General features: G+C 44.7%; 1 protein-coding gene across 1 annotated transcript in view; it reads right to left on the bottom strand.

Moving 5' to 3' along the window:
• The window catches only part of smg7 (SMG7 nonsense mediated mRNA decay factor), a 28,286-nt gene extending 21,236 nt beyond the window's left edge, over positions 1-7,050 (bottom strand). Inside the window, 6 exon segments of the mRNA XM_049599514.1 lie at positions 1,297-1,368; positions 1,498-1,669; positions 3,905-4,037; positions 4,142-4,259; positions 6,021-6,052; positions 6,921-7,050. Coding sequence (XP_049455471.1) covers positions 1,297-1,368; positions 1,498-1,669; positions 3,905-4,037; positions 4,142-4,259; positions 6,021-6,052; positions 6,921-6,946 — 553 coding nt within the window. The 5' untranslated portion in view covers positions 6,947-7,050.
• Positions 7,051-12,500: the final 5,450 nt, after the last annotated feature.

Raw genomic sequence — 12,500 nt, 5'->3', positions numbered from 1 at the left:
AGCACAGTTTCAAGATTAGAGTCACCAATTCAGTATCTGACCAAATGTCTCCCCTTCTGTTCCTGAGATATGACGTTAAAACATGATGATGTCACAGTCAAGCTGACCTTTGACCTTCATTATTTTATCCTAGTTTGGTCAGAATTAGTGAATGAATTCTTCAGTTATGGACAAAAACATGTTTTGTGAGGTCACACTGACCTTTGACCTTCAACCACCAAATTCTGATCAGTTTATTCTTCAGTCTAACGTTTGTGCCAAATCTGAAGAAATTCACTCAAGGTGCTCTTGAGATATTGCGTTCATGAGAATGAGACAGACGTGCGGACAGATGGACAACCTGAGTTATCATTGGTGCAGAGGTAAAAAAAACAAAAAAGAAATGTACGTGATGTTCAACAAAACAGTTTCACACCTTGACACATTTCAGAGCAGCGGGATGTCGACTGCTACAGAAAGTAAACTTGCCGTTACGTTATATTAGAAGGACGGTTATCTACAGAAGATTACAGCAACAATAATAATAATCACACGCAAGAAAATTCAATGACTTTTCAAAAACTTTCAATGATTTTAATCATTTTTTAATTAATGTTTTTCCAGGTTTCTTTGATAGTATTTTGCCGTAATTACACCATAATTTCCACAGAATGTTCTGTAATGGCTGCCTAACAATAAAAACCATAAGTGCTACAACATTCATTCTTTTTGCAGCAGAAAGCTCAGGCTTCTGTTTGTCCTGTCGTCACGTTGTACGCTCACAATGATGTCACTGCGTTATGTTAAAAGTGGTGCAGTTACATTTAAAAATCTTTTGGATCAGTATGTTTTGTATTTTCATTTTGTAAAATCTGATGAAAAATGTGTTTTTTGTAAAATAAATAAATAAATAAATAAAATAAAAAATAAAAAAATTTAAAGAAAAAGACCTGTTTCTATTAATCATTATCATTCTGGTTTACTGACTAACAGAAACTTTTAGCTCAGGTTGTGCAGATTTTAGGGACATGAAGTATTTGAAGATACTCCAAGTAATGACATCACAGTAAGCAAAAATACCAGCGTGGGCACTGGTGGCTCTCTCTATTTCAGAGTTCAAAGGGTTAATAGTTAACAGGGTTCATGTATTATGGTAAATATAGCAAAGCATTTGTATCACTGCTTTCAACAACAAGGACACTCAGAGAGCTGCAGACATAAACCCCTCGTGTCTGCTCCCACCTCCTGAGTGTTTCCAGAGACACACTCAGACAGCCTTTAGCCTAGCTTAGCACAAACATGGCGTGTGAGACTCACCGTTTGATGGGACCAGCTGAGCTGCATGTCGGTAGTACGACTCAGCCTGGCTGGTCTGGTTACGATAACGTGCTGAAACATACAAACAAGAATGAAACTGAGATGTGATTTGTTATTTCAGGGGAGGTGTAAAATCAGTGATTAAGTTACCAGCCTGTCAGACCTGATAACACTGTGATCAAAGGACGTGGACGCTCTCACCTATGTCTCCCAGGTGGACGAGGCAGTGCTGGCAGATGTAGGAGCAGGAGCTGGGCTGCGGGGTGACGATGGCGCTGGTGTTGCTCTGTTTATTGCTGATGATGCCGAGCTGAGACGACTTGACGCGACACGGCAGGTCCACGTTGAACACGGTGCACAGCTCCTGCAGTAACTGGAGACAACACAGCAGAAGACTGTTTATCCAGAGGACACTGCGTCTCATAGTCTGATGTCTCTGGGCGTCACACCATCAGTGATCAGGACGCATTCATATTTTAACAGATTAGTTTACATCTTGATTTCTCAGGTATGATTCACATCAGGGTTGAGATTCTGCACATATGGTGTTAGGAGTGGGCAGCACAGACCAGATCCTCTCAGTCACTGATCTCTCTCCTGGAGCCAGACACCACAGACAAAACTATGATTTCACTGACATGTCAAATCAATATCTGGCAAAGCTCAGATTGTAAACAGCGTCCACATGTTCCACACAGAGACGCACGCTTTACCCGACAGAGAGATCATCGATATCGTTCGGGTAAATTCCATCAGCGCTTGTCTGTAACAGAAAATCAAATGTAGGAGCAAAACTTCTGATTCCAGACCTCAAAAACACGCTGCAGCTGTGAGGACACATCTGTTCACCTCAGTCAGACATTAGTCAGAATGGACTAATGCAGGACGTTAAAGTCAAGGACAAACAAGTGGAGGACGGCCGATATCCACTGCTTTGATTTATAGAAGAAATGCAGGTGAACAACATCGACCAGCAGCTGCTGACTGTGAGACAGAGTCCATGAACGTCACCAACAGGAAGAACATCAGATACGTCAACACTGTCGACAGTTTCCTGCTGACAGAAGCAGGATGTACCATGGGAAATTTATTTCATCATGGAATATTCTGATAATGAAGTTAAGGCTGGTAAATATTACAGATCATATGAAGCTGGACGGTGACTCATCTACGCACCTGACACAGCAGGTGGCGGTACAACTTTAAGTTGGTTTATACAACAGATAGTTCTGACTGAGCATTTTGATTGGACAGAAGTTATTCCATGAGCGCCACACAAGCCCCGCCTCTCAAGTCATCCCATTGGACAGTGGAAAACGATGAAAAAAAAAAAAGAGATGACATGTGGCGTTTTTCCATTCTGACTTGAAGTTTTTTCAACTCTAGGAGTTCAGAGCGCTCAGGCAAAAACGCCAGGCGCTGAGAGCGCAGAAATGGGAGGCGTGTAGCAAAAAGCTTCATTCTCGTTAAAACGATAACAAAGAGGTGCCTCCAGCTGCTAAACACTCTCTGTGTAATCAGGGCCTAAGCTGTTAACTCATCACATCCCAGGTACTCGACCAAAGAGACTGTCAACAGACTGATTTCACTGGTCGGTTTCACTCACGACACACAGATGTAGCCTACATGACACACAGCAGCTGGTCTGTGGCGACGTGTCAATATACACAGAGCAGCAAGCTGGTGTGCAGCAACAGTCCAGTCCCGGTCCAGCTGCCAAACTATTCAAATAAATCATTAAGTAAACAGACAATAACTTGTTGCTGCCTTTTACTGTTGATGAATGATGCTTGTAGAACTGTTGGATAAAAGCAGGACCACACTCGAGGTGGTGCTGTTGGACTGAATATCAGCACGGCTATGATGCGGTCGAAGGCACAAGGCTGCTACGACTGAATCGCAGCCTCAGTACTGCGCTCTCTGGTACTTCTTCCTGTTGGTGTTGAGTTATTCAGTTTTCAGCTCTTAAAGCCAATTTATACTTCTGCGTTGAATCGACACCATAACCTGCGCTGTAGCCTGACGTGCACCTCCCCAGAAATGTAACTCCACAGTGTCACAGTGACGCAGACCTCCTGTCTGTCTCTGTGAGCTGAAACCATTTCCCTCAGTGGAAACAAAGCTTTGATTTACTTTAATTTCACAGATAAGAAACAATAAATTGTGAAGACAATAAAGCCTCCACACACTGTGTGTGATTTATCCTGGCTGAAATATGAGCAGAGCAAATCTCTGCTAGCTGCTAGGCTCATTTATACAATGTTTCAGTGCTAATAACGTTAGCATGTTGTGTTGTTGTTTGTAAAACATGTTTAGTATCAGACAGTTGTTTTGTCAGTGAACCTCGTGAGCTGTAATGGAGCTGAACTGTGTAACGTTACCTTTGTTAAATGTTGCTGGTGTCCCTGGCTTCATATGAGTAGAGTGAGATATAGTGAAGCTGATTTGTGTTTGAAGCTATCTCTATTAAGCCATGTTTAATGTGTGTTTAATGTGTGTTTGTTTAATGTGTGTTTTGAATCAACTAAACTTTACAGCACTTCACAGAAACCTCCACTGCCATCTAGCATTTTGGAGGTGTCATTTGGAAACTCCAAATGACTCTCACCTGTGTGTAGAAGCCGCTAGCTGCCTCCAGGAACAGCGACAGGTTGGCCTGGACCTCGCTGCGGTTGGGGTTGGCTCGGTTCTTGGCCTGGCTCTGCAGCGTAGTGATCTGGTTCTTAAAAGCATGATTCCACCTGCAGGCACACACAGAAAAACACACCAGCGAATAACTCCACCCACTCTCCTGATTAAAGTGTTGTTCCATCTCTGACGCTGTGATGCAGGCGGAGCAGCTTACAGGTCTTGCTCCACCTTCTTGTCCAGAGCGTACTCCAGGTCGGTCACCAGCATCTTCTGGTACAGATCCTGCAGGGCCTGCCGGGACGTCCACACCTCTGCCGCGCCCAGCTTTGAATCTAACGCGCAGACATGAAACAGATGGAAATCAGCTGGAGGATGTGACCTCGTGACCTCAGGGCCTGTTACTGACCCTCAGCACAGACAGAAATGCTTCAACAGCATCAGAATCGGCTGAGTCCTGAAAGTTGGTATCAAATGTGTCGTCATCTTCAAATCCTGCTGACTTATTTAATGTTTGAATTTTTTTTCCAGTTTTAGACACACTTGTTTATGCACTCAGGAAGTTGTTGTTCTCCTTTATGCAACTTCGCATGTGTGATCATCCTGCATATCAGTTGTGTCGGCGCGCTCTGACTGTCGTTCCCTCAGACAGACACTCTGGCAGGTACCCAAACACCACGCAAAGCTAAAAATCTCACTGAATGGTAAAAACAGGGAAAGTGAGCGGTGAAATGAATCAATCCACTGGTCTGGTGTAAAAGCTGGAAGTTATTATAAAAATCATAATATATGGCAACCCTGACACAATATGTGCTTAATCAGATTCACTAACAGCTCTCAACAGTTTAGCTAGTTATTCATTTAACACTGTTCCAAGACTTCCAGACAAGGAAAAGAGCAACACTTTTTCACCGGTGCATAAAACGGGCCAAAACCAACATTTTCACAATTTCATCATTGATTACTCGCTGCAGAGGGTTTTTAAAGTGATTCAGATCCAGAATCTGAAATAACTGAGTAAAGAAAGGAAAGTCCACGACTTGATCTCTCTGAATGTTTCACTTTGAAAAACCCGGTGACAGAATCGCTGGGGTGATGGAGCTGACGCTGTTGTGTTACATGTCACAGCTCTTTTGATTCCATGTTGTCATCACGCCATCTAAAAATCACACTACAGAGTGACATGATGCTGCTGGGCTTCTGGGGAATATTAGTGTGCATGTAAACGTACCCGGTGTGTCATGACAGAGGACAATACTGTGTGAACTATGATGTTGAGTTTGTTCTCAGTGACCCTCGATCTTTATTGAACCACAGCGGAGCAGCTGGGCTCTGAACACTGAGTCAGTCCCCTGCAGTCGACTCAGTGTTCAGACTGAAGAGGCTCAAACTGGGATTGTTCAGCTGGTATTCCAACAGGTCTAACCCAACACTGACCTTCTGTGTGTGTTGTGAAGTTTGAGAAAGAGCTTTGCTCAAGTTTGTTCCTGCTTGTTAGAGGCATTACTGTGCACCTGACAGTGAATATTAAACAAGTATTAACTGCTGACAAGACGGTCTTTTCATAAAGCTGGGCTGTCCATGCAGAGGGAAGACACAAAGACACGTGAACCTGGTGCGATACGATCACAGAAAACAGAGGTCACAGAGCCAGAGAGAGAGACCAGACAACTCCAGTTGGTGAACCAAAAGAGAGAAGGTAATTCATTAGTGATAAATAATAATAACAACAACAACAACAACAACAATAATAATAATATCAATAATCATAGTAATAATGTTGTTGCTTGGGTGTCTGCAGTTTGATTTTGAGCATTTTAAGTGTGTCTGTGTGAGGGAGAGAAATAAACATTGATAAGCTTGTTTTATTTTCTTTGTACAGACAAACTTAACACTGCAGTTAGTTACACATGCAAGGGTGATAACTGAGTGGTGGCTGGTCAGAAGTTCATTTCCAACACTGGCCTAAAGGCATCAGAGGAGTCTCTCACACGTCTGACTGGACCTGATCAGCCTCTGTGGCAGCAGATTGTAACCCTGTCAATAGTCGTGTTCATTCTCTGAGGGAGGTGATGGAGGTGATGGTGCAGACCTACCTGTCATGTCAGCCTTCAGGGCCTCTGCCTGTCTGCTCGGATGTAAACAGAGAGGAAGGGGGAAGTTAGACGGGTCCATCAGAGACTCAGGACATGACCACACTCCACCTCACACATGCCAGTGACATTACTAACACTCAGCACTCCTTCTCATATATTAACAACGCACAGGTGACTAAGAGCTAACAGCTAACGAGCTGACATCACCTCCGCGTCCATCCGCTGCATTAAAACATTTAACAGCTCGTATCAAATGTCGACAGGAGGGCGCAGTGGTGATATCGGGCTCAGGCTAATCCCTGGATCCAAAATGCGACGGAATACAAACAAACAAACCTTCGGTACAAACCCGTCAACTAGCTAACAGCTAACACACACCGCCCGCTGCTAATCAACACTGCAATCACGGAGATGTTTAATCACACACACGCGAGCTTTAACCGGCAGCTACACATGAAAGAAGCTGCTCTTAATTAACACAAATGACATGTAACGTGTAACAGCGTCTCATGCTAACATGACATACGCAGACAGACGCTAGCAAGCTAAAGCTAACTAGCAATAATACAGCGTCTCTCTGTGGCGGCTAATTTAGCTTTAAAATCACACCAACGAACACTAAACCTGCCTCTAACGACACCGACCTGTGCGGTTAATTAAATGTAGCTAACAGATTTATATATAAATGTGAGCGAGGTGACGACGCGCGGTCGCATCGATTGTTTGTTGATGTATGAAGCTAGCTAGCGCCAACGTTTAGCTAAGGGGGTGGTCCCCAAACAGGCTAGCTTTAGCATTAGCCGCCGAACAAAACAATTCACCTGTCGGCGTTAAAATGTCCGTTACTGACCGAACCCGCACCGCGCGGCGAACCGGGACAACACACCGCACCGAGCTTACCGGAGGTATTGGGCGCAGAGGTTCATCCTGCCGGATCGCCAGTCTTTCAGACAACGACTGGTCCAGAGGCTAACGCTGCTCCCGGCGCCATATTGTTCCTGTCTGACCCGCACAGGGCCGGAGCGAGAGGAAGGAGGAGGAGGGCGGGGGGACCATACAGGGCCGGAGCGAGAGGAAGGAGGGCGGGGAGACCATACAGGGCCGGAGCGAGAGGAAGGAGGGCGGGGGGACCACACAGGGCCGGAGCGAGAGGAAGGAGGAGGGGGCGAGGGGACCATACAGGGCCGGAGTGAGAGGAAGGAGGGCGAGGGGACCATACAGGGCCGGAGTGAGAGGAAGGAGGGCGGGGGGCGAGGGGACCATACAGGGCCGGAGCGAGAGGAAGGACGAGGAGGGCGGGGGGACCATACCGGGCCGGCGCGAGAGGACGGAGGGCGGGGGGACCACACAGGGCCGGAGCGAGAGGAAGGAGGAGGGGGCGAGGGGACCATACAGGGCTGGAGCGAGAGGAAGGACGAGGAGGGCGGGGGGACCATACAGGGCCGGAGTGAGAGGAGGAGGGTGGGAGGACCATACAGGGCCGGAGTGAGAGGAGGAGGGTGGGGAGACCATACAGGGCCGGAGCGAGAGGAAGGAGGGCGGGGGGACCATACAGGGCCGGAGTGAGAGGAAGGAGGAGGTGGGCGGGGGGACCATACAGGGCCGGTGTGAGAGGAAGGAGAGGCGAGGACCATACAGGGCCGGGTGAGAGGAAGGAGGGCGAGGGGACCATACAGGGCCGGAGCGAGAGGAAGGACGAGGAGGGCGGGGGGACCATACAGGGCCGGAGCGAGAGGAAGGAGGGCGGGGGGACCATACAGGGCCAGAGCAAGAGGAAGGAGGGTGGGAGGACCATACAGGGCCGGAGCGAGAGGAAGGAGGAGGAGGGCGGGGGGACCATACAGGGCTGGAGCGAGAGGAAGGACGAGGAGGGTGGGGGGACCATACAGGGCCGGAGTGAGAGGAGGAGGGTGGGAGGACCATACAGGGCCAGAGTGAGAGGAGGAGGGTGGGGAGACCATACAGGGCTGGAGCGAGAGGAAGGACGAGGAGGGCGGGGGGACCATACAGGGCCGGAGTGAGAGGAGGAGGGTGGGAGGACCATACAGGGCCGGAGTGAGAGGAGGAGGGTGGGAGGACCATACAGGGCCGGAGCGAGAGGAAGGAGGGCGGGGAGACCATACAGGCCCAGAATGAGACATTTAAACAAACAAAGATGATTCTACAATTTGACAAGAAAACAAACAAACAAAAACAACATTGTAGAAAAATATTTATTACTTCACAGGTTTCTAATGTTTTCTTTGTTTTACTGTTCTCCAGTCCATTTCATGTTTTAATATAGAGTCTAATTTCTATTTTTATTTGTTTTCATTTATTGTTTTAGTTTGTAAGCAGAGACTACTCTGTCCCCCCCAGTCTGAGATCGTACCTTTTATAGGCTGAAACCATTTCCCACAGTGGAAACAAAGCTTTGATTTACTTTAATTTCACAGATAAGAAACAATAAATTGTGAAGACAATAAAGCCTCCACACACTGTGTGTGATTTATCCTGGCTGAAATATGAGCAGAGGAAATCTCTGCTAGCTGCTAGGCTAATTTATACAATGTAAAATGCCATAGGCTTGTGCTAATAACGTTAGCATGTTGTATTTGTGGGGAAAATGTGTCCAGATAAAGACAAGTGTTTGTCTGTGAATGCTGCGAGTTATAGTGATTTTATTTAGGTTTATTTCTCTGCTGTTTGTCTCTTGTAAAGCTCTCAGTGAGTGAAAGGTTCTCTATCAATAAAGTTCATTCATTCATTCCAGTTCTCCAAAGTTTCTTTTCCAAACAGAAGAATGAAGGAATTAAAAAACTAAAACAGACCAAAATAAAGCAGCCACATTCTTTTTCAATATAGGGTCATTTCTACACAGTGTCCTCAGTGGTGATGGCTCCAGGATGTCTCATAGAATCTGTCAGGACAGCAGAGGAGACACCTGCACGTGCACACCAGTGTAGCTGAGCTGGACCGCCACAAAAAAGATGCAATGTGAATTTATTCAGAACATGCGTGCAGAATAAGAGAGGTGCTGAAAGTGCAAAAACTGATGAAAAGTGAATAAAGGCAGCAGCAAAGGTTTCAGTCTGCTGGGTGTCTCCTCTGCCGTCCTGCAGATTCACAGCAGCTCTCAGACTTCATATCGTCTGTTGTCATGGTGTTTGGTGCTAGCTGTTGTTTGTCTGCGGCCTGTGTCACACTCAGTCTGTAGTTACTGATGAATGAACTGTTCTCTGACTTTCATCCTGAGCTTGTGAGTGCTGACATAAACGTGTCGCTCATTATTAAAGATTAATGATCTCATATTCTGACAGGTTGTGTCTGCTTTACTCTTTTATTAAACAACATCAGGAAACACAGTGATGTAAGAAACACACAGCAAACACTGAGCTCCAGAGCACAGCGTCTGTTTCTGTGGCTGTTTTTGATGAGCATCAAACAGACTTGAGGGCCGTGCCTCTTCAGAAGGTGTAATCCAGATAAACATGATCCGGTTTTTGGGAATCCATTTTTTTCTTCCATGGATCACATAATCCAGCTCCCTTCTGTCCTGGTTGTTCTGGAAGAACTGGATAGGATCACTCTCATCCAGGTACAGACAGACTACCAGTACTTTAACTGGGCTGCAGGGGGCGCCACACTTCACACAAAATTAAAGATCCTTAATTAATTATTTTATGTTTGATATTTACCTCTATTTCATGGAATATTTCATGAGTAGTGAATTATTCTATCCACAGCCTGTTTACCTCATGATACAGATGCAATAATTCAAGTTTGACCAGCGAGCGTGGGCTGATATTAAGCTTTTATTTCAAATTTGAGGAAAAACAAAGCGTTAGAAAGACGACCTCTGATGGTAAATTAGTTTTGAACACTCAGCCCACTGACCTGATGACCAATAAACATCAACACAATTTAGGTTATTTACAGAAACATTGTGGAGGTTTTGAAGGTGTCCTTTAAATCATGACATAATTTCAAAGAAGAGAAAAATAAAGACTTTTAGAATTCATCAGTGTTTTGTAGATGTGCTGTAAGATGGCAGCAAACATTAAGAACACATGCACAGATTTAAGTTTTTAATGATTTGACTTGTATCTGCTGTGATCACCTTTAACATTATTAATTCATAACCTTTTAAATTAATGTCCTGACTCTCCCACACAGCTCACTGTTTATTGTGTATTTCATTTCTTTATGATTTTAATGAATAAAAACACTCCAGTCCTATATGTGTGTATATATACAGTATATAGATATATATTTTGCATGTATGAAATTCATTGCATCATAAATAAACTTAAGAAATAAGTTTATATTATCACATAAATATACTACTGAATACAAATTGTAAAAATGCAGTTTATCATTCTCTTAACTCTCTAACTCGTTTTCTGCTTTTTGAGTTTCTATTCAATTTCCCTGTAATCCAGTCTGGATGCAGCCCTCTGCTGGGGTCAGGGGAATCCTGATATTTTGGATCAAAGTAATCCTGATCTTATTCAAATGTCTTGAACGACATAAACTGAAAGTTTGATCCAAATAAAAAACTGGATCAGATTATCTGATCTCATCAGATCACGTAATCCTGTTTATCCATTGAACAACCGGATTTCAGGATTTGATCCTATGTGGTTGGATGAATCCTGCCGGGCCCTGGGACCAGCTCTTCAAAACACTGAGTCCAGATCAGGATCAGATCCTGATGGTTAAATCCCATGTTTTGCTCTCCAGGATCAGCTGATCCATCTCATCACCCTGACAGTTCCAGCAGGCCCCAGAGCACAGCATATATAATCTTATCGTCACATGATCAGATAGAGACTGAACACTGGATAACACCAACACACACATTCACCCAGAAATCACTGCAGCACCCTGAAACATAATGTTTGTTTATGTTGTTTCATAAAAGTTGCAAAAAGAAGATGGACGAGTTCATTTTGAGGATTCATCATCATCATCAACATCATCATCATCATCATCACATGTATGGGACAAAAACAGCAAAGACAGAATCATTGATTTAACACAACAGTTTTTATACCTGAATATAGTTTATGCAGAGTAAGCATATGTTTTATATTTTACAACATATGTTTTATAGATTGCTGCTGGATGTTTAAAAGGAAAACAGTAATGGAGATGGGTTTATACAGCACATGGCACCACTTTTAATTTAAAGTGAGTTTTTCTGCGATCCAACTCTTCAAGATCACCAAATCCAGGTGAGCAAACACACTGCAGTTACCGCTCATCACCACAGGTGCCGCCAAAGAGAAGGAAACAGAGACCTGTGAGATCATTTATTTATTTTAAACTTTATCGCACTGAATAATATATAGGCTACATATACATCTATACATATAGACACCATGCACATGTATGTATATATATATTTGTTTTATCACATGTTGTTCCTGAGATCCAGCCCTCTGCTGTGATCAAAGGAATCCTGATTCTACCAAAACAAAACCAGATCAAATCCAAGACTGGATTACATGATCTCAACAGATAGATAGATAGATAGATAGATAGATAGATAGATAGATAGATAGATAGATAGATAGATAGATAGATAGATAGATAGATAGATAGATAGGTCGGTGGATGGATGGATGGATGGATGGATGGATGATGGATGGATGGATGGATGATGGATGGATGATGGAAGGATGGATGGATGATGGATGGATGATGGATGGATGGATGGATGGATGGATGGATGGATGGATGATGGATGGATGGATGGATGATGGATGGATGATGGAAGGATGGATGGATGGATGGATGGATGGATGGATGGGTGGATGGATGGATGGATGGATGATGGATGGATGGATGGATGGATGATGGATGATGGATGGATGGATGGATGGATGGATGGATGGATGGATGGATGGATGATGGAAGGATGGATGGATGATGGATGGATGGATGGATGGATGATGGATGGATGGATGGATGGATGATGGATGGAGGGGTGGATGGATGGATGATGGATGGATGGATGGATGGATGGATGGATGGATGGATGGATGGATAGATGGATGGTGGAAGGATGGATGGATGGATGGATGGATGATGGATGGATGGATGGATGGATGGATGGATGGATGGGTGATGGATGGATGGATGGATGGATGATGGATGATGGATGGATGGATGGATGGATGGATGGATGGATGGATGGATGGATGGATGATGGATAGATGGATAGATGGATGGATGGATGGATGGATGGAGGGGTGGATGGATGGATGATGGATGGATGGATGGGGGATGGATGGATGGATGGATGGATGGATGGATGGATGGGTGGATGGATGGATGGATGGATGGATGGATGGATGGATGGATGGATGATGGATGGAGGGGTGGATGGATGGATGGATGGATGGATGGATGGATGGATGGATGGATGGATGGATGGATGGATGGGTGATGGATGGATGGATGGATGGATGGATGATGGATGGATGGATGGATGGA

Source organism: Epinephelus fuscoguttatus, linkage group LG15 (genome assembly GCF_011397635.1).
Source record: "Epinephelus fuscoguttatus linkage group LG15, E.fuscoguttatus.final_Chr_v1".
Taxonomy (NCBI): Eukaryota; Metazoa; Chordata; class Actinopteri; order Perciformes; family Serranidae; genus Epinephelus; species Epinephelus fuscoguttatus.
This window is presented reverse-complemented; position numbering and strand designations above follow the sequence as displayed.